General features: G+C 49.2%; 1 protein-coding gene across 1 annotated transcript in view; it reads right to left on the reverse strand.

The window, feature by feature from the left end:
- Window positions 1–23,622, reverse strand: part of INPP5D (inositol polyphosphate-5-phosphatase D) — a 153,547-nt gene that overhangs the window by 12,980 nt on the left and 116,945 nt on the right. Inside the window, 6 exon segments of the mRNA XM_010353138.2 lie at window positions 1,006–1,155; window positions 5,074–5,161; window positions 9,057–9,139; window positions 10,458–10,571; window positions 12,607–12,696; window positions 17,733–17,814. Coding sequence (XP_010351440.1) covers window positions 1,006–1,155; window positions 5,074–5,161; window positions 9,057–9,139; window positions 10,458–10,571; window positions 12,607–12,696; window positions 17,733–17,814 — 607 coding nt within the window.

Genomic DNA, 23,622 nt, shown 5'->3' on the forward strand with positions numbered 1-23,622 from the left:
ACTAAAAATACAAAAATTAGCTGGTGGCGGGCACCTGTAATCCCAGCTACTCGGGAAGGTGAGGCAGGAGAATTGCTTGAACTGGGGAGGTGGAGGTTGCAGTGATCCGAGATCGTGCCACTGCATGCTAGCCTGGGCTACAGAGTGAGACCTTGTCTCCAAAAAAAAACCAAAAAAATGGCTGGGTGCAGTGGTCACGCCTGTAATCCCAGCACTTCGGGAGGCGGAGATGGGTGGATCACTTGAGGTCAGAAGTTCCAGACCAGCCTGGTCAACGTGGTGAAACCCTGTCTCTACTAAAAATACAAAAATTAGCTGGGTATGGTGGTGGGTGCCTGTAGTCTCAGCTACTCTGGAGGCTGAGGCAGAAGAATCACTTGAACCCCGGAAGTGAAGGTTGCAGTGAGCTGAGATCGTGCCACTGCACTCCAGCCTGGGGCACAGAGTGAGACTCTGTCTCAAGAAAAAAAATAATAAAAGCGGTTTGGAAGGTACAGAAACCTGGGCGGGCACCATGAGGGCAGGGTTTAGGCACGTACAAGGGTCTGTATGTATATGTAAGTGGGCACCACGTAGCCATGTGGACAAGCAGAGGTCGCCCAAGAAATTCTAAATCTCAACTGCAGCTGTAGCTTTGGTCTTCCTGGGACAGCCTGGAAGGAGCCATTTAACAAGAGGTAGGTTCACTCGGTACCCTGGGTCCTTCTTTTAGCGGAGATGCTAATGGGGGAATGACAAGGCCTAAGGGCTGATAGGTGAGGTTCGGGGCTGTGAACACTCTGCAGGGTCGGGGAGGGCGATCTGGGGGTGCTGGGTGTGGGTTCTGTTGGGAAATTTTTGAGTCGAGTGAGGGCTGGGTCAGATTGTCTGAGATCTTTTCCAGCACTGGATTTCTGCTCTGAGGCCACAGCAGAGAGAATATTCGATAGCTTTGCTGAGAAAAAGCACGTTCCTGTCCCTAAGTGGTGGGCTGAAGAGGGCGCTGGGGAGGGGCTTGCTGCTTACCATAGAGCTTCTCCCTTGTCTTGCCCTGAGAGGTCTGCAGCTTGATCTCGCCCCGGAAGTGGCCAGTCAACTCCCCATGGTGGGTGAGAGGCGTGTAGATGGGCAGCTGCGTTTCTGTGGCCTCTAACCGAAGGGCAATGCAGCCCTCGCCTGCGGGGAAAGCGGGAGACAGCTGGGTGAAGATCCTGCCTTTTCATGGCGGAAACACCAAACTCTTGGCCGGAGAGTTGGCTCTGTCATCCAAAGACGGTCCTTTGAAACTATGGCCCAGGGAAGGGTTATTTAATAAATACGTCAGAACGGCGCCGCAGTACTTTGAGGGCAAATGTCTCAAGTCTTAGAACAAAAGGTGGATTCGTTGATGTAAAAAAATTATATTGTAGAAAACGTAGCAGAAAGACAGGATTAAACACTCATCTGATTGCTGTAGGGAATGAAAACTTCCCAAGATCTGATGCGGTATAAGACATGACAGAACAAAACTGGCGGCAAGAGAACATGCAAGTTTAAAACGTGCACAGAGGAAAAACCTAAAATAAAAAGAAAACAGATTGGGAAGAGTATCTGCAGCCAGCTCCCCAGGCAAGAGGGTACTCCATCTGAATTCCACAAGGAACTCCTCAAAATCAAATCCCCAGCAGGTACGTGAACAGATAATACAGACAGACATTTCACACGAAAAGAACTGCAGCCGGCTAATTTTAATAAATGGAAAATAGTTCCACTTTCCTAGCCATCAAAAATGCAAACTAAGGAATCACTAAGTTGCTCTTTCACAGACATGAAGTTGGCGTAGATAGGAAGGGAGAAAAATAACACCCAATGCACCAGGCACAGTGGCTCACGCCTGTAATCCCAGCACTTTGGGAGGCTGAGGCGGGCTGATCACTTGAGGTCAGGAGTTCAAGACCAACCTGGCCAACATGGTGAAACCCCATCTCTATGAAAAATTACAAAAATTAGCCAGGGGTGGTGGTGCTTGCTTGTAATCCCAGCTACTTGGGATGCTGAGGCAGGAGAATCTCTTGAATCTGGGAAGCAGAGGTTGCAGTGAGCCAAGATCGTGCCACTGCACTCCGGCCTCCAAAAACAAAAAACGAAACCACCCAATGCCAGCAAGGATCTGGGGAAGCCTGTCCATGGTGAGGTCAGCTGAGACAGCCTTTACAGCAATCAGTTTGGCGTCAAGTGCCAAGAAGCACAAACACTGACACCTCTGACCCAGCAAACATGGGAACCTGTCCTAAAGAGATTACTCAAAAGAATAAAAAGTGTAACCGAAGAATAATAAAAAATGTCCACAAAGAAATTCATCTCAGCATTACTGATAGCACCAACAAAAACAACTGACAGAAACTCAATAATAGTACTTTTAAAATGAGAAATACTTTTAAAATGATGCAGTAAGTCCATAGAACATAATGCAGCCATCAAAAGGAACAGTCACAAAGATGGGGCAGGAGAAACACGGAAAATGTATTTAATCTAATACCAAGTGAGGGAAGCAGAGTATAAAATAATGTTTCTGTGATGGTAAGTATGAAAATCTAGGTATGCCTATGCATGAGACTGGAAATGTGAAACCAAAATAAAAATGATTACTGGAATGAGACTGTTGATTTTTTTCCTTTTCCTTATGATGATATGCTGTTTGTGAGTATGAATGTGAAGCGGAAGAAACAAAGGAGGATTACAGTATTTTATTTTTAAAGACAGGGTCTTGCTGTGTCACAGAAATACAGGATTTGAATGAGAAAATGAAGCATGTGTTTTGTGTACTGCCTGTTTCCTGCCATCAAAGCTTCAAACATTTCAACAGCCACTCAGATGCTCTTGCATCTATGACGAGGGTACCCCATCAGGGCCATTACACTCCTCAGGCTCTGCCTCCCCTCCTCCAGCTCCGGGACCCTCTTGCCAGCGCTGCCCTGGGAACGGGGAAGAGCTGCCTGGGCTCAGGCCCAAGAGCCCGTTGTTACCTCCGACAAGCTACTCAGTAGCTGCATGAACTTCAGGTCTCCCAGCCTCCTTTCCTCACCACCCCAAAGACGGGAGCCACAGTGCCCATACCCACGTGTTGGCAGAGCCTGCACAGTGGGCGACTATGCACGGGGCTTTCCTTTGTGTCTGCAGCCTCTTCCTCTTTAGTGACTTCCACCAAGCAGCATTCAAAGCTCTTCCATTTCAAACAAATAAGCACATGGACAAATGTGCTCCCTTGACCCAGGCGCATTCTCCTCTGCCTCCTCATGCCCTGTTAACTCCTAAGTGCCAAGGTCTGATGTCACCCTGGCCCTTCCATGGACACTACGCTCACCAAGTCTGCTGATGGGCTGAGTCACTTCATCTAAGGGATGCTCGGTCTTTGTGTTGGGCCCCTTGGCCACATTTGCTATTGTAACCACACCCTCTTCTTGACCCAACTCTTCTGATGGTGTCCCCAACACCACAGCATTCTGGTCTTCCTGGTATGCTGTGGCTGTGCCTTGGTCTCCCTTATCCGCGGCACTATACCTAACCCAGTGCAGGAAGTGGAAGCATCATTCATGCAGCCCTGATATGGTTTGGCTGTGTCCCCACCTAAATCTCTTCTTGAATTGTAGTTCCCATAATCCCCATGTGTCGTGGGAGGGACCAGATGGAGATAATTGAATCATGGGGTGGTTTCCCCATCCTTTGCTCAATAGTGATAGTGATTGATAGTGATTGTGATAGTGATGGTGAGTGAGTTCTCAAGAGATCTGATAGTTTCATAAGGAGCTTCGCCTACCAATGGGCACCCACTTCTCCTTCCTGCCATCATGTGAAGAAGGATGTGTTTACTTCCCCTTCTGCCATTGTTGTAAGTTTCCTGAGGCCTCCCAAGCCCTGCAGAACTGTGAGTCAATTACACCTCTGTCCTTTATAAATTACCAGTCTTAGGTATGTCCTTACAGCAGCATGAGAACAGACTAATACAGACCCTTTCCCCAATCCCAAGCCCAAACAGTTTTCTACTCCATTCCTCTCAACGTTATCCTCTTCTCTCCCTTTTTACTGTCACTACTTCTATTCTGGCTCACTCATCTGTCATCTTGATCACTGCAGATGCAGATTTCCAAGATGTGAATCTGATCCTGTTACTTCCTTGCTGGAATCTTCAATGGCTCCCTACTGCCCTCAGGATAAGGTATTTGCTCTTAGCTTGGCTTGTAAGGAGAGGCTTGGTCTGGCTCCTGCCTCCAGCCTCTCTGTCCCCTCCAGGTTCTCTCTGCCTGTCTCACCACATGCCTAGCCACACATGTGGTCTAGCAAGGGTGAGCCTGACTTTGTGCTGGAGCCACAAACAGGCAGAGATGGTACAAAAGCCCCTGTTGTCTCTCTGGCCACAGGCCTCCACAGCCTGCCTGGTCTGGGCACTGGGCATTGCCGAGCAGAAGACCAGAGAGCCCTGGGCTGGTGTTTCCAGCACCCCAAGTGCCACTCAGGGGACCCTGAACCACACCTCAGCCCAAATTGCTGTGGCTGAGGGGGAGGGGGTCTTCAGGCAGAGGGTGGCCACTCGGGGGCAGAAGTAGCAGCCCCTTTGTGCCTGAGCAGGTGTTTTAGAGACTGGGTCAGCAGAGGGGAGTCTGCGGCTTCAGATCTGTGAGCTGAGGAGGCTGACTCAGGACACATGAGAAGCAGAGAAGGGCAGGCAGACCGGGTTCAAATGAGGGCACAGCCACCACTGCCTATGTGACTTCGGCAAATCACTTGATCTTTCTGAGTCTCTGTTTACTTGTCGGAGAACAGTAAGGTCTTGTCAAGATTGCATCACCTAATACTGGAAAGTGCCTGGCACAGATCTCACACATAGGGAAGGCTCAATACATGGAAGGGGTTGCCACTGCTGGCTGTCCTGCCCAGAAGCCTAGTCGGGAGGGAAGGATGACTTAGTGATGATGGTCCCACTAGCAGCCCTGGGATGGGGAAAGGAGAGGCAGGAGCCTATGACCGGAAGTGCCAGGTGGGCTCTCCCTGAAGGTGATGCTACGTCAGAGGCCGCCAGCTCACTGGCAGGTGTGGCACCTGTCCACAGACCCTTACCATAGGATTCGTCGCTGTCAGAGGACTTGATGCTGATGAGGATGTGCTGGTCTAGCAGGTACTCAGGGTCAGAGATAATGGGCTTCAGCTGCAGAGAGAAGGGCACAGGACTGGAGTTGACGGGCAAGGGAAGGTGAGGGGACAGGTGGGTGTACAGGTGGATGAGGATGACGAAAGGTGTTCTTAGTAATCAGATCCAAATCTCTGCTGTCCATACCCAACGGAGCAGGTGGGGTATAGCTTTCACATACACCCTGTCCAGCAAGGTGGGGGTTAGCTTCCTTCCCTGTCCCCCTTACCTCCATACTGCACCCCAGGCCTCCTAAACTGAGCTGGCTCCCAGGTCCCAGCAAGAAGGCCTGACCCCAAATGGGCCCCATCCATTGCCCCTGTTCCTTCCCATCCCTAGGCCAGGGTCATGGAGGAGGAGGCAGGCTGACGGAGAAGTGGGGCCAGGCACCAGGTCTGGAATGACCCCTGCACTCCACCCTGCACCAGGCTCCCCTCACAGAGCACACACCTTCTCCTTGGCCCCCTCCAGGACTGTGGCTGCATCCCAGCCCTGCCCCTATCTGGCTTGCCCCTATCTGGGGAGGACACAGCCTCTGTGTCCATCATGGCAGAGCCCCCAGCTAGGCCTGGAATGTCCTACAGATTGTTAGGGGTGTGGCTCAGCGAATGACAGACACAGACTCCCACATTCCACCTTTGAGCACGTTTCCAGAACCGGGGACTGCCAGCTTCCCCAGAGGCCCTGCTGGCCTGGCCGGTGGCGGGGAGTGCTGCTAGCAGGCTTTGCACAATGCTGGGGGAGCCTCGGACCTCACCAGGGGCTATGTCTGGGCGAGCGCAGGGAGGAGCATCACACGCACACTAGCTCCTCATCCGCTACAAGTTATGACTTTTCAGATTTATGACTTTTTCAGATGTGGGGCTGTTCCTCACGATGACTCCCATACAGAAGGGCCAAATAAAAAGGTGATACTTTGTTCCAGTGATTCCCTCCCTTCCTTTCCAGACACCAAAAAGGCTCTGGTACAGGGCTCTGGGCACCATGTTGGCCAAAAGGGCAGACTCAATATACCTCCATTCAGAAAGTTCCAGGCCGAGCACAGTGGCTCATGCCTATAATCACGGCACTTTGGGAGGCCGAGGCGGGCAGATCACTTGAGGTCAGGAGTTCAAGACCAGCCTGGCCAACATGGTGAAACCCTGTCTCTACTAAAAGATACAAAAATTAGTGAGGCGTGGTGGTGTGTGCCTGTAATCTCAGCTACTTGGGAGGCCGAGGCAGGAGAACCACTTGAACCCGGGAGGTGGAGGTTGCAGTGAGCCAAGATGGCACCACTGTACTCCAGCCTGGGCAACAGAGCGAGACTCAGTCTCAAAAAAAAAAAGTTCCAGAACAGATGATTGGAAATTGCAGTGGAGCTCTGGGCATTCCAGGGTTCCACGGTTGCACCCATCATCACTTGGCTCCTGGCACGAGGTGATGCCTGGCTCTAAGTTAGACCCAGGGCCAGAGCTGGGGGCCTCGGATGTAGGAGGAAGACCGGGTTCTCCTTGGGATGCAGTGGGAGTGGAGTGACAGACATCTGAACAACAAATGTCTCTGTGGGACACCACCAGCCTGGCAGCGGGTGGCAGGGAGGAGGACTGTCTATGGGGCCATGGCAGAGATTTACAGGGTGAACAGAGGAGGCTGCCAGGCAATAGGGGTGGGACGGGGGTTCAGGGAGCAGGAGACAGTGAAGGCTCCTGCAGTCCTGTGGGAACAGCAGATGAGGCTGCTTAGCCCACTGGGCAACAGGGAGTCGACTGGATAAAGAGGGGGACACCAGGATCAGATAGGCATTCCAGAAAGATCCATCAGGGTTCAGGATGCCTCAGCAAGAGGCAGGAGACAGGAAGGGTGGAACCCTGGGAGGGGGCAGAGGGACAGAGGGAGGTGACAGAGGCAAGAGGAACAGCAGGACTTGGTGGCTGTGAGGATGTGGGGAGTGGAGGAAGACAGTGTGCCCTAGGGGTCCCTGAGCTGGACAGGGGGGTGAACGTGTTGGGGAATGGGGTGCTGCTCTCTTTTCCAACTTCACCAAAGGAGGAAACAACTGTTCAGGCCCTGCCTGGAAGCAGCCAGGGAGGAAGAGCAGGAGGAGGGGCTTGGGCCGGGTGAGGCAGAAATGCCTCCTTGGAGCCCAGAGCCCCCATGACTAAGGGGCCTGAAGACAGCCCCAGAACAGGGCCTTCTGACAGCTCTTCTGGGGCCTCAGTGGGAGACCCCAGTCAGAGCCATGTGAGCTGGCCGCGGCCTCTGAGTAATTTGGAATTGTGCCGCAGTGGGGGGAATCTGGAGTTCAGGTCAGCCTCTGCTCCTCAGATGATGTGGCCTTTTTACACGGCCTGAGAGTTGGTTCCAATTAAAGGTTAATGCCAGTGTGGGTCCAGCCCCCTGAAACCTGCCTACGTCCTACCCCAGTCTCAGGAGAGAATGGGTCCCTCCACCTGTCCTTTAAACTTCACCTCCAGTGTCACCTCCGAGGGAACCTCCGAGGAGAGCCCCCAAGATGCCCCACCTCCTGTGATGGATCTGCCTGGCTTGGGACTCCTCTCCATTCCACCCCTCCCTCGCGGCGTGTAAAAGAAACTCACTTCCCACCCAGCATGAACAACTACTAAGCTCCTAATAAGCTTGTACTTGATGACACCCGACACCTCCACTGTCAATTTAGCACTACAAAAGCAGATTCAGTAGAAAAGCATTAAAAAAAAAAAAAATAGAGACAGGGTCTCACTGCATCACCCAGGCTAGGGTGTACTGGCATGATCATAGCTTAGTGCAGCCTGGATCTACTAGGCTCAGGTTATCCTCCCGCCTCAGCCTCCAGAGCAGCTAGGACTACAGGCATGCACCATCATGTCTGGCTAGCTAAAAAAAAAAAAATGTTTTAGGCTGGGTGCGGTGGCTCATACCTCTAATCCCAGGACTTTGGGACGCTGAGACCAGTGGATCACTTGAGGTCAGGAGTTTGAAACCAGCATGGCCAACATGGGGAAACCCCATCTCTACTAAAAATACAAACATTAGCTGGGTGTGGTGGTGCACACCTATAGTCCAAGCTATTCAGGAGGATGAGGCAGGAGAATCGCTTGAACCTGGGAGGTTGAGGTTGCAGTGAGCCAAGATTGTGCCACTGCACTCCAGCCTGGGCGACAGAGCAAGACTCTGTCTCAAAAAAAAAAAGAAAAAAAATGAATTTTTTTTTTTTTTTTGGTAGAGATGGGGTGTCACTCTGTTTCCCAGGCTGGTCTTGCTTGAACTTCTGGGCTCAAGCAATCCCCCTGCCTTGGCTTCCCAAGTGTTGGGATTACATGTGTGAGCCACACCAGGCCAGAAAACCATTTTTTCTATAGCAAAGAATACTGTGTTCCCACTAAGGTTTGGTTGAGTGTTTTCAGTTCCACCCTCTGCTCTTGCAGGGTCACAGACATGTCAAGTACTTCGTGCGTTCACAAGTGTATGATTAGCAGCCAACGGACCCCTCTCTATGCCTCTCTGTACTCAATTCTATGAACCAGCACTGAATAGGAAAACAAGCATCAAAGCGGGTATGGGGTCTTGGGGTTGCATCCTAGGTGTGTTACCGCAGCCATGAGGCCATGAACAAACAGTGTTTGGCCCTGCACCTGATTTTCCTTCTTTGCAAAATCATGTGGTTAGATGAGCTGACCTCTAGATCCCTTCTGTGATCCTTTAGGGGAACTGAAACCATTTAGGAAAAATGAGGCTACATACTGACTGCTGCAAAGCGTGTCATGAACCACCTCAAGCGAGAGCTTGCTCCTAGAGGGGGCCTCTTTCTGCATTCGGTCTATGAGATTTCTGCTCCCTCTGGTCAGGCCTGGCCATAGCTCTGCCGCTGGCTGGTACTCCTGGTCTAGCAAATGCAAATCTTCCTCTGGGGAATGCCTTGCTCTAGAATTACCTTTGGAAGGGTCTCACCAAACTTCACCACCAGCTCCCCCTCACTTCCTTCTTCATTTTCTCCTTCCTGACTCTTGACAAAACCTGTTGGAGGACAAGAAGGCTGGTTTTCAGAAAACAGAGCAAGAACCAGACAGAAAAGACTCCCTGGGTCACCCCACCCAGACGGAGGAAGATGTGCTCTCTCCTTTTCTATTTTTTATTTTTTAATCTCGGGGCCTCTGCATCATTTAGGAGTCAGGCCTGCCGGGGATTCTGTTTTCGTGCAGGGACTGGTCATTTGCCAACATGGTCTAATTATTTTTAGGAAAATCAAAGAGATTCCCCCTCCTTTTCAGTTCCTCTTTGCAACAAACCAGGCAACAAAGAAATCATCACATTACAGGCAAAAAGATTAGGAAACTTGACAGCTCGTCCCACGCCACTCAAGATAGCAGCCTTTTGAAATTCTAATTTAAGCTTCCTAATATGCTGTTTCCATAGAAATGTATGCAAGTGTCTTGATAGTTTATTAAAACCACCCGCACAAAAATCCTCATCATTTTTCGAACCGCTTTGACCCTGCTGGGTGAACTGGGGCTTGGGGACTCAGTGGCAAAGGCCGCTCTAGCACCAGGTCCGGGCCCAGCTGAGTTGGAGAAGGAGGTAGGGACCAGAGGGGCAGAATTGGCAGCACACGCTTCTTCCTGATTTCTGGAAACATCCCAGCCAGGCCCTCACAAAATGCCCTTTTGTGGAGTTGACGTCCCCTATTCCTCCCCCGACCACTATGCAGACCATCTCAGCGAAGAGGGCTGGATACACGCAGCTCTTCCCTGGCCATGAAACAGCTTTAGACAACATGCCTAGAAATGTCACCTGGAAAGGGTGTTTCCTAAACACAGTTTGTGCTAAATGCCGCTGGCTCAGGGGAGCCTGTCCGTCTCCTGCTTGCTTTCGGACGCTGCAGATCCCCTGAGAAAGATGCTATGATCTTCAAAGAGCAAGAGGGGCCAGGGCGACAATAGGCAGCGACTGCTCAGGCCCTCACACTGGCTTTCTGAGGTCTGGACCTGGGCCCAACACTCTCTGGCTGAGTCAGAGCCCCAGCTTGCAGGGAACCTTGAGTGGGTCACAGTCTACCCTGAGGGGCAGGGATTGGACCCCGCCTACCACCTACAAGGGACTGAGGGGTCAGTACATTCATGGCCATCCCTGCCCCTAGGGCCGCACAGGCCACAGGGGGACCCTTCGCAGTAACTGAGTGTCCCCTTGAGCCATCCACCTGCAGCCCCACTTCTCTGATCCACTTCGTGAGTCTTTTCCAGGGAGAGGAAAAATGGGGCAAAGTGCCAAGTATGAAAGACGTTCATAAGAAGGCTCCGGCCAGCTCCGCCCAGAAGGTAGCTCAGCAGCCACTTACTCTCCAAGCAGCTCGAGTGGAACTCCAGATAGAATTTGGTCTGGGACTTGGTCTTCAATGTGGCGTAGCACCTGAGAAACTCGATCTGTCCTTGGCTGTCGACAGTCCCAGGACCTGGAACAGGGGAGAACAGGGACTCAGTTCCACAATGTGCCTGGAGATGGAGCATTTCAAATTAGTTCTCATGCCGCGTACTGAGCTCCTTCTCAGGGTCCCAGGAAGGAGGGAGTTTACTGGGAGGAGAACTAAAGCTATAGCGAAATCCAGCACCCACCCGAGCATCCTCAACCTCTCTGACGCATCGTGAGCTGGCCAGGGCAGAGAGCGGGGCAGAAAGATGCAGAGTCCCAGGAGTCCGCACCTCATTTCAGCTCTGTCATTATAGCTGTGTGACCTCAGGCAATACCCCCACTATTTCAGGCTCCCAGCTAGTTCCGGCAAAAAGACTTTGTAGAATGGCTGGGTTGCTCAATACCCAAATCAATGCTGTTGCTGAGTTCAGATGATGAGGGCTAGCACCTCTTTCTCCCTCAGGCCCAGTTATCCCCGCTCCTTACTCTGGGCTCCGTAAGCTCATTTGTACAGAGTTAACTTGCCTGCAACTGTATTAATTTAGATGATGCTTTTGCAAGCATCCTTAAGCTGCTTTTAAACAAGTGTTCTGTCCTTTCATATACATTTTGAGCCACAGAACAGAGACTTGTTCTGAGACCATGAACAAATCTTTCCTTCCTCCATCCCTCACATCCTTCCTTCCTTCTTTCCTTTCTCTTTCCAAACCCCACAGTGCCCAGTCCAGGCTCTGCTTAGGTAGATGCCCTGTCAATGCTCAATTCCTGTGATCAGTGTTTTTGAGCATCTGTTGGGTACTGAGCCCCCGTGGAGGGAAGCCCAGCCCGACACTGAGGATGCCCTACCCCGGAATAGAGGAGGAGATGGCAAGGGCAACCCCTTCAGGGCTGCAGGAGCTCAGAGAAAGGAGAGATGGGTGGAAGTCGGGGAAGAGGTCCAGCCTAAGGACTAGGAAGATTCTAGAAAGGCACAGTGGCCAGACTCAGGAAGGAAACACGATGGTGGGTCAAGGCTTGGGTGGAGAAGGGAGGTCACATTTCTGGGGCCGTGGATATTAGATACAATAGGATGGAGAGAAGCATCCCAGGAAGACGGTGCTCCGGCCTCACGTGTGTCCCCCAGGGCATGAAGGACACAGAGCAAGATGGTCTTTCCTTGTATTTGGGTCCCCTACGTTCGGTCTTCCTAAAGGAGTCCGGTGACCACTGGGCTGACCGTGGAGGCAGTGACTGGGCAGAGACAACATGGCTCCCTGGTCACTTAGGCCAAGGGCTGGCTGGACACATTACAGAGAGCACTTGGCCCAGCTGGGACGAGGGGAGCCTGGCAACCAGGGCTGGGCTGGATTATTTGAAAAATTACCTGCAAATCTAAATATTATTTACTGTGGTGTTTCCCAAAACTCAGTCATCTGCATGCCATCTTAACGATTTTTTACCATCTCTGCCTACCACACACCTGTACTACTCTTTACTTAATATTTTCTCTAAATAGACTAACTTTTTAAAATTAAGTGTAGCTGAATAAGGTATATCACAACACTAAATGGAAAAACAATGGTGCTTGCCTTAAACAGAAGACATAAATTTAAAACATGTTAAAATAAAGGCATTACTAATAAATGTTTATTCATGTCCCCTGCCCCCTCCTTCCACCCCACCCCAAGAATTGTCTTCAGTGTCTTCAGGTCACACCTTGGTAAACACTGATTTACCCATGTTTTCAGACTAAAACTGAGGCTCAAAAGGCTGACATATTTGCCAAGTAGAGTGAGTAAATTCTCTGGACTGAAACTGTGCTGTGGCTGGGACATGAAGAAACTGACTGATACTGTGGACTTGACTGGGAAAATGAGCCTTCCTCTAATGCAGACCACGGACTGTTACCCGAAGACAAGCTCCCAACACTCCTTGTCATTGAGGAAAACAGAGAAACAGACACCGTCACCCGAAGACAAGCTCCCAACACTCCTTGTCATTGAGGAAAACAGAGAAACAGACACCGTCACCCAAAGACAAGCTCCCAACACTCCTTGTCATTGAGGAAAACAGAGAAACAGACACCGTCCTTTGCTTACCATTCTTGGAGACAAACTGGGAAGTGACCCCTGCCTCAAATGTGGCAAAGACAGGGCTGTGGTCACTCGTCATGATGTCGCTGGTACTGCCTGCAGGGGAAGGAAAGCATTTTTAAGCAGGGAAGGAGAAGCCCTTCTGGTCAGGCCAAGGATGGCAACCCTAAAGCAGAAACTTTAGTTATGGAGCCCTTCAGAAGTGCGAAGGTTTTACATCTGCTGTCCCGTTGTCCTTCCACAGAAATGCTTAAAGGGTTCAGTGGAAGACAGTGTGGACACTGCCTCCTCCATGGATAAAAGAAGCCTGTGCTCGTTTTTCCTAAAGACCTATGACTTTTTGAATTGATTAGGAAGTGTGAACCATGGAAATTTTTCTGGTCTAATCATTTTATTTATTTATTTATTTATTTATTTATTTATTTATTTATTTATTTTTGAGACACAGTCTCACTCTGTTGCCCAGGCTGGAGTGCAGTGGCACGATCTCGGCTCACTGCAACCTCCACCTCCCAGGCTCAAGCAATTCTCATGCCTCAGCCACCCAAGTAGCTGGGATTACAGGTGCGTGCCACCATGCCCAGCCAATCTTTGTGATTTTTGTAGAGACGAGGTTTCAACATGTTGGCCAGGCTGGTCTTGAACTCCTGACCTCAGGTGATCCACCCGCCTCGGCCTCCCAAGTGCTGGGATTACAGACGCCAGCCACCGCGCCTGGCTCACTTTATTTTATTGATGAGGAGCCCCAAACATGGGGTGGGAAGGGAACTGAAGACCACTCAGCTCATCAGTGGGACACCTTCTCCATCCCACGATGCCTCGTAGAACCAGGAGGAGTGGATGATGCCAAGTGTAGAAAACTCTGTTAAGGAGCTTGGCGCTGGGGTGAGAACGGAGGCAACAGAGCACTTTGGGAGGGGGCAACAGAAAGACGACAGTTCTGGAAAGACAGTTCTTTCAAGATAGCCTGTTGGAGATGCCTGGCAGGAAGTGGTCACTCAAGGCTGGAGATGTGTCTTTAGATGTGGAGTCTTGGGATTAAGTGGAAGCGGAAGACATTGGCGTGTTTGGGCTTTCACATGAAGGATGAGAAGAGACGAGGACAGAATTCCAGGGCATGTCAACCATAAATGGGCAGGCAAAGGAAAAACTGCCAGCAAAGGAGACCAAGAAGGTGATAAAACAGACTTGGTATCCTTTTCTAGAAAGCGTTTACAAATCAGCAAGAAAAAGATAAACATTCCACCCCTCAACCAACCAAAGGATATGGACAGAAAATTCACCAAAAAATATAAATGGCTAATAAACATGAAAAGAAAAAAGTAAGGATCACCAGAGAAACACATGGAAACTATAAGACAGAACAGAGAAAGGGACAGGAGAGAAGGAGGGGAGTGGGGGCACTGGTTGGTAGTGGAGGAGGAAAAGATGGAGTCAAGGGTCCGGGGCAAAGGCTAGGCAGGAAAGAGGAGGCTACCCTTTCTCTGAGAGAGGAGGGAGGAAGATGCGAGGGCATCAGCCTAAAATCTGGACATGAGGCAGAGCGTGGTGGCTCACACCTGTAATCCCAGCACTTTGGGAGGCCGAGGTGGGTGGATCACTTGAGGCCAGGTGTTCAAGACCAGCCTGGCCAACATGGCAAAACACTGTCTCTATTAAAAATACAAAAATTAGCCTGGCGTGGTGGTGCACACCTGTAATCCCAGCTGCTTGGGAGGCTGAGGCAGAGAATCACTTGAACCTGGGAGGCTGACATTGCAGTGAGCCAAGATGGTGCCACTGCTCTCCAGCCTGGATGACAGAACAAGAGTGTCTCAAAAAAACAAAACAAAACAAAAACAAAAAACTGGACATGAGCAGGAAGAAATCAGTGAGGTCCAGTGCTATGTGAGGCAGGAGAGGATGGAGGGATGGAGGTGGGGAGTCAGGCTGAGCACTGGGGTACAGGTTTGCAGTGGTAGTGGAGGAGGGGTGTTCCAGGGAGAATTTAATGGGTTGACAAGCAAAATTTTTTTTTAAGCATTCTCAGAATATTTCAGATATGTACTGAACATAATAGCAATGGCACTATAGTGTGCACTTAAGCTCGGAGGTGGACTGTAAGATGGGTGACCCTCAAAAAACCAGTCTTCCTCCCAGTAACCACACTTTCTGTGGTCCCCTCCCACCATGAGTCTGGGCCTGGCCATGTGACTTTCTTTGGCCAATGGGACCTTGGTAAACCTGAGGCCAACAAAGCCTTAAGAAGAATTTCCATTAGTGAGACTTGCAGCTGGGAACCCTGAGACCGGGAAGCAAAGAAGCCTGCACTGGCCTGCTGGATGATAAGTACCACCCCTATGCCTGCTGACAGCCAGCTCACCCCAGATCTGATGGGCTCCTCCCTGAGTGTGCACAGATGACACCAACTAGAGCAGAGGTGAGCAGTCCAAATTCAGCCTAGCCCAGATACTCGCAAGCAAATAATTGTTTGCTTTAAGTCAGTGAGTTTTAGGACAGTTTGTGGTCTATATATGCATGGGTCTCTCTTGTTCTTATCTTTAATTTTTCCATCCCTGGTTAATGTTACACTGTTTTTAACTACTGTACCTTTGGAGTAAGTCCTGCCATCTTGGAAGGCAAGTGACCTGTTCTCCCTCTTCCTCCTCCTTTGTCAGAAGTTTGATAAGCAGTAGACAGCTGATATGCCTGGCTACATTAATTGCCATGAGAAGACTAAGGCTCCCAGGTCACCCCCGTTTCCTGAGCTCTGGACATCCACTCACTTTTCTTTTCCAACTTCTTGCCTCCCCTCCACCCCAACTCATTAAACACTTTCACTGAGCCCTCTGGCACTCAATGAAATATCATTAGCAAAATCCCCTGTATCTTTAATCTTCCCGTCACCCCCCAAACCCGGCCCTCCCCCGGAAGACACTGCTGCCTCTCTGGTGAGGCTTGTTTCCCTCTCCAGCCCTCATATTCTGGGCCCAGAGGTAGGCACAAAGGGTGTCCTTCCGGCTCCTCATTGCCACTTCTGGACTGATCTCCCTCTTTCTCTAAAGCCTCCACTGTCGAGCAGTTTTGAATGCCAAGTTTAGGTGCAAAACAGTAAGTGGTAATTCTACAAGTCTCCACTATCTCCTGACTCGGCAGAGGCTGGCTGAAGCAGGCAGATGGTTGAGATAAGAATTGGCAAGACGCGTGGAGCTGCAGGATGTGGGAAGGACAGTATTGACAGGGGTGACCCTGCGTGTGGCTGGGAAGGAGTGACAGGCCGGAGAGTCCGAGGGGTGCAGGGGAGGGAATGCACAAGTGAGGAGGCTGCAGGCAGAGGGTAGGACTCGGTCACTTTGAGTTTTGGAAGCTGGAATAATGCCCCCGCCGTCACTGTGAGGGCAGGTTGCCTTCCCACACATCTAAAGGTGTTGTGTGAAGTTCGTCTAGTGACGTCACTTCTGGGAGACAGAGCTCATTCCTTCAGCAAGGAATGCCGGGAGTGTGTGTTAAACTATTTCAGGGTAGCTGCTCTGGGCTCTTCTGGGCAGCAGGAGGAGACATGCACAGGAATGGAAGTCAGTTCAATGTATAGGACCAGAGTTAAATTTGTGAGACCAAATTTGCCAGTCCCCAGAGAAGGTGGGAGCCACGAAGGTGGCCACTGGGCAGCGGCAGGATTCCCCCACCCCTCTCCTCACTCCAAGGACCGGGGTGGCCCTCCTTTAGGGACATTGTCTGAGAATTTGCAGTGTTTTAAAAATAATACCACTGGGCCTGGTGCAGTGGCTCATTCCTGTAATCCCAGCACCTGGGGAGGCTGAGGCAGGTGGATCACTTGAAGTCAGGAGTTTGAGACCAGCCTGACCAACATGGTGTAACCCCATCTCTTCTAAAAATACAAAAATTAGCCAGGCATGGTGCTGCGTGCCTGATATCCCAGCTACTTGGGAGTCTGAGGCAGGAGAATCACTTGAACCCAGGAGGCAGAGGTTGCAGGGAGCCGAGATTTAGCCACTGCACTCTGGCCTGGGCGACTGAGAGAGACTCCAGCTCAATAAATAAATAAAAATAATACCACAATTCTCAGTCAGTGAAGTGTTCAAAGCAACTCTGTTCTGTGGATTTCTAAGGTCTCGCTTTGTAAGTAATGGGAACTAATCAGTAGCTTTTCAGAATAAGCATTCAGGCAATTAAGAACTCCTTCAGTGCACCTTTGAGGGTCAAGAGTTAATAGTCATTTCTTTCTTTCATTTTTTTCAGAGGTAGGATCTATGTTGCCCACGCTGGTTTTGAACTACTGGGCTCAAGCGATCCTCCCACCTCAGCCTCTTGAGTAGCTGAGACTATAGGTGCGTGGCACAGTGCCTGGCTAACAGTTATTTCTTAATTGTTTTCATAATTTATTCCATAATTATTTATTTTAATATTACATATTAGGCCTTTTAAAAATCAATTTAACTCAATTTATTGTTAAACCTCCCCAAATATATATATGTATACACTTGTGCCATATGAATTTCCAATAACTGACTATTTCTGACCTACAAAAACACTTTCATATGGTTCAAACTTAATACGTTCTTTTCAAAAGAAATAAAATTGAATTTTTAAAAAAGTGCTCCAGGTTGGCCGCAGTGGCTCACGCCTGTAATCTCAGCACTTTGGGAGGTCGAGGCGAGCTGATCACCTGAGGTCAGGAGTTCACAACCAGCCTGGCCAACATGGCAAAACCCGTATCTACTAAAAATACAAAAATTAGCCAGGCGTGCTGGTGGGAGCCTGTAATCCCAGCTGCTTGGGGGAGGCTGAGGCACGAGAATTGCTTGAACCCAGGAGGCGGAGGTTGTGGTCAGATGAGATCACGCCATTGTACTCCAGCCTGGGTGATAGAGCGAGACTCTATCTAAAAAAGAAAAAAAGTGCTCCATAACTCACACATCTCCCAAAGCAGGGGATATTGATTAGGTGACAGCCCAAGACAGGCGGGGATGCATCAACATTTCCAGGTTGCCTGATTAGGGTTACAGTGAATTCCTCCCTTTAACACATCAACAGATTGAAGCCCTTAGATTTTAGGGCAGTTGCACCTCCCAGCAACTGCCCTAAACTGCCCTCTCTGATCCTGGTCTGCTTTCCCCAGTGTTTGGACTCACCATAGGACTGACACACCACGTGCACCAGGGGATAAGACTTCCAGAGGACTCGGTCGCACCAGGAAGGCAAGTTGTACTTCATCTGCAAATCAAAGTCACAGGCTTTGTAAAATGCCTATTATGTTTTAATCAGTAGAAGAAAAGACTAACTGGTGGCCTCTGTAATCCTCAAATTAATCGGCTGTTGGCTTTTTATAGAATTTCCCCGTAGGTGGCTTTAAACCATTTTTACATGGCTCAAGTCCAGACTCCACTGCCACGCTCCACACTTTCAGATTTCCTGGCCTTCTTCTTTAGAATAAGATAACTCACCTCCTGTGTTCCCTCACCTATCCTCCTGACTACTTCAGTATCCCTTGTATCTTCACCTTCTCTTACTTTCTTTCTGATTCAGAGGAACCCTGACCTGTATTTTCTTTCCTTTTTTTTTTGAGACGGAGTCTTGCTCTGTCGCCCAGGCTGGAGTGCAGTGGTGTGATCTCAGCTCACTGCAAGCTCCGCCTCCCGGGTTTACGCCATTCTCCTGCCTCAGCCTCCCGAGTAGCTGGGACTACAGGCGCCTGCCACCTCACCCAGCTAGTTTTTTGTATTTTTTAGTAGAGATGGGGTTTCACCTTGTTAGCCAGGATGGTCTCGATCTCCTGACCTCGTGATCCACCCATCTCGGCCTCCCAAAGTGCTGGGATTACAGGCTTGAGCCACCGTGCCTGGCCTGTATTTTCAACTCAGTCTCTACTCACTTTCTGCAGCCATTTACTTTAATAACACACTCCAGCTTCCACCCCCACTTCCCTACTCATCCACCTATCCACCTCTTCATCTTATCTACCCATCTTTACTCATTTACCCATCCATCCACCCACCTACCCATCTATTCATTCATCCATCCACCCATCCACCCATCCATTCCAACAACCTGTCCATTTATCCATACACCCATCTACCTATTCATCCATTCATCCATCCACCCACCCATCCATCCATCCACTGACCTATCCCATCCATCCATCCATCCATCCATCCATCCATCCATCCACCCACCCACCCATCTACCTTTCCATCCATTTATCCATCCATTTATCCATCCATTTACCCATCCATCCATCCATCCATCCATCCATCCATCCATCCATCCTTCCACCTACCCACCCACCTACCCATTTGCCTATTCATCCATCCATCCCATCTGTTCATCCATCCATCCATCCATCCATCCATCCATCCATCCATCCCTCTGCTCACCCACCTACCCATTCACTTATCCATCCATCCATCCATCCATCCATCCATCCATCCATCCATCCCTCTGCTCACCCACCTACCCATTCACTTATCCATCCATCCATCCATCCATCCATCCATCCATCCATCCATCCATCCATCACCATCCATCCATCCACCACCCACACACCATCCATCCATCCATCCATCCATCCATCCATCCAGCCAGCCATCCAGCAGCAGCCACCACCATCCATCCACCACCATCCATCCACCACCCACCCCACACACCATCCATCCACCATCCATCCATCCATCCATCCATCCATCCATTCATCCACCTATCCATCCATCCATCCACCCACCCACACATCCCCCCATCCATCCATCCATCCACCCACCCACCTATCTATCCATCCACCTATCCATCCATCCACCTATCCATCCATCCATCCACCCACCCACACATCCATCCATCCATCCATCCATCCATCCATCCATCCATCCATCCATCCACCTATCTATCCATCCACCTATCCATCCATCCACCTATCCATCCATCCATCCACCCACCCACACATCCATCTATCCATCCATCCATCCATCCATCCATCCATCCATCCATCCATCGCACCCATCCACTCATCCATTGACCCATTCACACACCCATCTACCTACTTGTCCAGTCACTCAAACAGTATCTATTAATACTATGTGACAAGCCCTCTCCAGGGCCTCAGGCTGCAATGATGAGCAAGATGTCCACTGGGTGGGATAGACAAGGTAAACTGGCAATAACAACCCTCTTTTATCAATATCCTTATCCCCTCACGTTCTAGCTCTTTCTTCTCTGTCTACAAACATAAAGGAACTCATCCTGAAAGCGCCTACCTCTCTCGTCTCCTTCAATTACTTTTCTCTTTTCTTCCTTTTACCAATTTTCTTTCAAGAATGTTCTATTTTCAGGCCAGGCACGGTGGCTCACACCTGTAACCCCAGCACTTTGGGAGGCCAAGGCAGGTGGATCACCTGAGGTCGGGAGTTCGAGACCAGCCTGACTAACATGGTAAAACCCTGTCTCTACTAAAAATACAAAATTAGCTGGTCGTGGTGGCACATGCCTGTAATCCCAGCTACTCAGGAGGCTGGGGGAGGATAATCACTTGAACCCAGAAGGCGGAGGTTGCGGTGAGCTGAGATTGTTGCTACTGCACTCCAACCTGGGCAATAAGAGCAAAACTCTGTCTCAAAAAAAAAAAAAAAAAAAGGTTTTATTTTCATTATCTCTACTTCTGAACCATTCGCTTTTTGAAAAAACTTTAGGTACAACTTACATAAAGTGTACTAACCATAAGTGTACATACAGTCCCATGAATTTTTATGTTTGCTTATACCCACTTACCCACTACCCAGAGCAAGATATAGAAAATCCTCATCATCCTAAAGGTTACCTCGTATGCCCTCCTTGTCAATACCACAGTCTCCTAAAGGTGAGCTTTAGTGCGACTAACATCTCCACTGATTAATTTATATGAAAGTACATAAATGGACTCGCTCGGTAAATACTCTTTCATGTTGGACTCCTTCAGCCACTTTGTTGCTTATAAAAGTTCCATTGTCTATAAGTATCACATTTATCTACTCTATTGTTAATGGACATAGGGTTGAAGATTATAAACAAAGCTGCCATAAACACTCTTTTTTTTTTTTTTTTTTTTTTTTTTTTTTTTTTTTTTTGACATGGAGTCTCGCTCTGTTGCTGAGGTTGGAGTGCAGTGGCATGGTCTTGGCTCACTACAATCTCCGCCTCCCGGGTTCCAGTGATTATCGTGTCTCAGCCTCCTGAGTAGCTGGGATTATAGGCACACACCAGCACGCCCAGCTAATTTTTGTACTTTAGTAGAGATGGTTTCCGCCATGTTGGCCAGACTGGTCTCGAACTCCTGACCTCAGGTGATTCACCTGCCTTGGCCTCCCAAAGCTCTGGGATTATAAGCATGAGCTACTACGCCTGGCCAAACATTCTTATACCTAGTTTTAGTGAACAAATATACTAATTTCTCTTGAGCACACACCAAAGTGGAATTACTGAAATATAGAATAGGTGCATTTTTAGTTTTTATCAATTCTGCCAAACAGTTACTTTTTTTTTTTTTTGACAGGGTCTCACTCTGTTGCCCAGGCTGGAGTGCAGTGGGGTTATTTCAGCTCACTGCAACCTCTGTCTGCCGGATTCAAACAACTCTCCTGACTCCGCCTTCTGAGTAGCTGGGATCACAGGATTGTGCCACCACGCCCAGCTAATTTTTGTATTTTCAGTAGAGATGGGGTTTCACCATATTGGCCAGGCTGGTCTTGAACTCCTGACCTCAAATGATTTATCTGCCTCAGTTCCCAAAGTGTTGGGATTACAGGCATGAGCCACACGCCCAGCCTAAACATTTACTTCTTAACATTGCAGTTCTCTGCATTGGCTGCCCCTGAGAATTACCCGTGGGGCTCCACAAATAGTCATGTATCACAATAATGGACTGCATATGGGACAGAGGTCCTACAAAAGTATAATGGAGCTGGAAAATCCCCATCACCTAGTGATGCTGTAGCTGTCATCACGTCACAGCACAACACATTACTCACAAGCTTGTGGGGATGCTGGTGCAAACCAACCCACAGCACTGCCAGTTGTGTAAAAGCACAACAGTACAGTTCTGTTCGGTCCATGATATTTGATAATAATGATAAGCAACTGTCCCTCATTTCCGTGTTTACTATGTTATTTATAATTACAGTGTATTCCTACTTATAAGAAAATGTAGAGGCTGGGCTTGATGGCTCATGCCTATAATCCCTGCAGTTTGGGAGGCCGAGGCGGGCGGATCACAAGGTCAGGAGATCGAGACCATCCTGGACAACATGGTGAAACCACATCTCTACTAAAATACAAAAAATTAGCCAGGCACCGTGGTGGGCGCCTGTAATCCAGCTACTCGGGAGGCTGAGGCAGTAGAATGGCTTGAACCTGGGAGGCAGAGGTTGTAGTGAGCCGAGATCATGCCACTGCACTCCAGCCTGGCAACAGAACAACACTCCATCTCCAGAAAAAAAAAAAAGAAAATGTTAACTATAAAATAGCCTCAGGCAGGTCCTTCAGGAGGTAACCAGAAGAAGGCACTGTTATCATAGGAGATGACAGCTCCATGTTATTGCCCCTGAGGACCTTCCAGTGGGACGAGATGTGGAGGTGGGAGATAATGTCATTGACCATCCTGAGCCTGTGTCAGCCTAGGCTAATGTGTGCATTTACGTTTTTTTGTTTTGTTTTGTTTTGGTTTGGTTTGGTTTTTTTTTTTTTTGAGACAGAGTCTCGCTCTGTCATCCAGGCTGGAGTGCAGTGGCCGGATCTCAGCTCACTGCAAGCTCCGCCTCCCGGGTTTACGCCATTCTCCTGCCTCAGCCTCCCGAGTAGCTGGGATTACAGGCACCCGCCACCTCGCCCGGCTAGTTTTTTGTATTTTTTTAGTAGAGACGGGGTTTCACCATGTTCGCCAGAATGGTCTCGATCTCCCGACATCGTGATCCGCCCGTCTCGGCCTCCCAAAGTGCTGGGATTACAGGCTTGAGCCACCGCGCCCGGCCTTTTTGTTTTGTTTTGTTTTGAGACAGAGTCTTGCTCCAGGCTGGAGTGCAGTGGCACGATCTTGGTTCACTGCAACCTCTGCTTCCTGGGTTCTGGCGATTCTCCTGTCTCAGCCTCCCAAGTAGCTGGGATTATAGGTGCGCACCACCACACCTGGCTAATTTCTGTATTTTTAGTAGAGAGAGAGTTTTGCCATGTTGGCCAGGCTGGTCTCGAACTCTTGACCTCAGGTGACTTGCCTGCCTCGGCCTCCCAAAATGCTGGGATTACAGGCATAAGCCACAGTGCCCAACCTACATCGTAATTTTCAACAAAAAAGTCAATGTAAATGAGAGTTTTGAAATTTTAAAACTAGAAAAAAGCTTATAGATTAAGAATATAAAGAAAGGAAATACTTCTGTACAGCTGTACAATGTGTTTGTATTTTAAGCTACATTACAAAAGCATCAAAATTAAATTGTTTATAAATGAAAAGCTTATAAATAAAAAAATTACAGTAAGCTAAGGTTAGCTTATTATTGAAAAAAGAAAATTTAAAAAATAAATGTAGGGTAGCCTAGTGTTTGTAAAGTCGACAGTAGTGCACAGTAATGTCCTAGGCCTTCACACTCATTCACCACTCACTCATGACTCACCCAGAGCAACTTCCAGTCCTGCAAGCTTCATTCATGGTAAGTGCCCTATACAGGTGTACCATCTTTTTTTTTTTTTGAGACAGTCTTGCTCTGACACCCAGGTTGGAGTGCAAGGTGCGATCTTGGCTCACTGCAACTTCCATCTCCCGGGTTCAAGCGATTCTCTTGCCTCAGCCTCCTGAGTAGCTGGGGTTACAGGTGTGTACCACCATGCATGGCTAATTTTTGTATTTTTAGTAGAGACAAGGTTTCACTGTGTTGGCCAGGCTGGCCTTGAACTCCTAACCTCGAGTGATCCACCCACCTCGGCCTCCCAAAGTGCTGGGATTATAGGCATGCGCCACTGCACCCAGCCCATTTTTTTCTTTTTATACCATATTTTTACTGTTCCTTTTTA

Source organism: Rhinopithecus roxellana, chromosome 14, assembly GCF_007565055.1.
Source record: "Rhinopithecus roxellana isolate Shanxi Qingling chromosome 14, ASM756505v1, whole genome shotgun sequence".
Taxonomy (NCBI): domain Eukaryota; kingdom Metazoa; phylum Chordata; class Mammalia; order Primates; family Cercopithecidae; genus Rhinopithecus; species Rhinopithecus roxellana.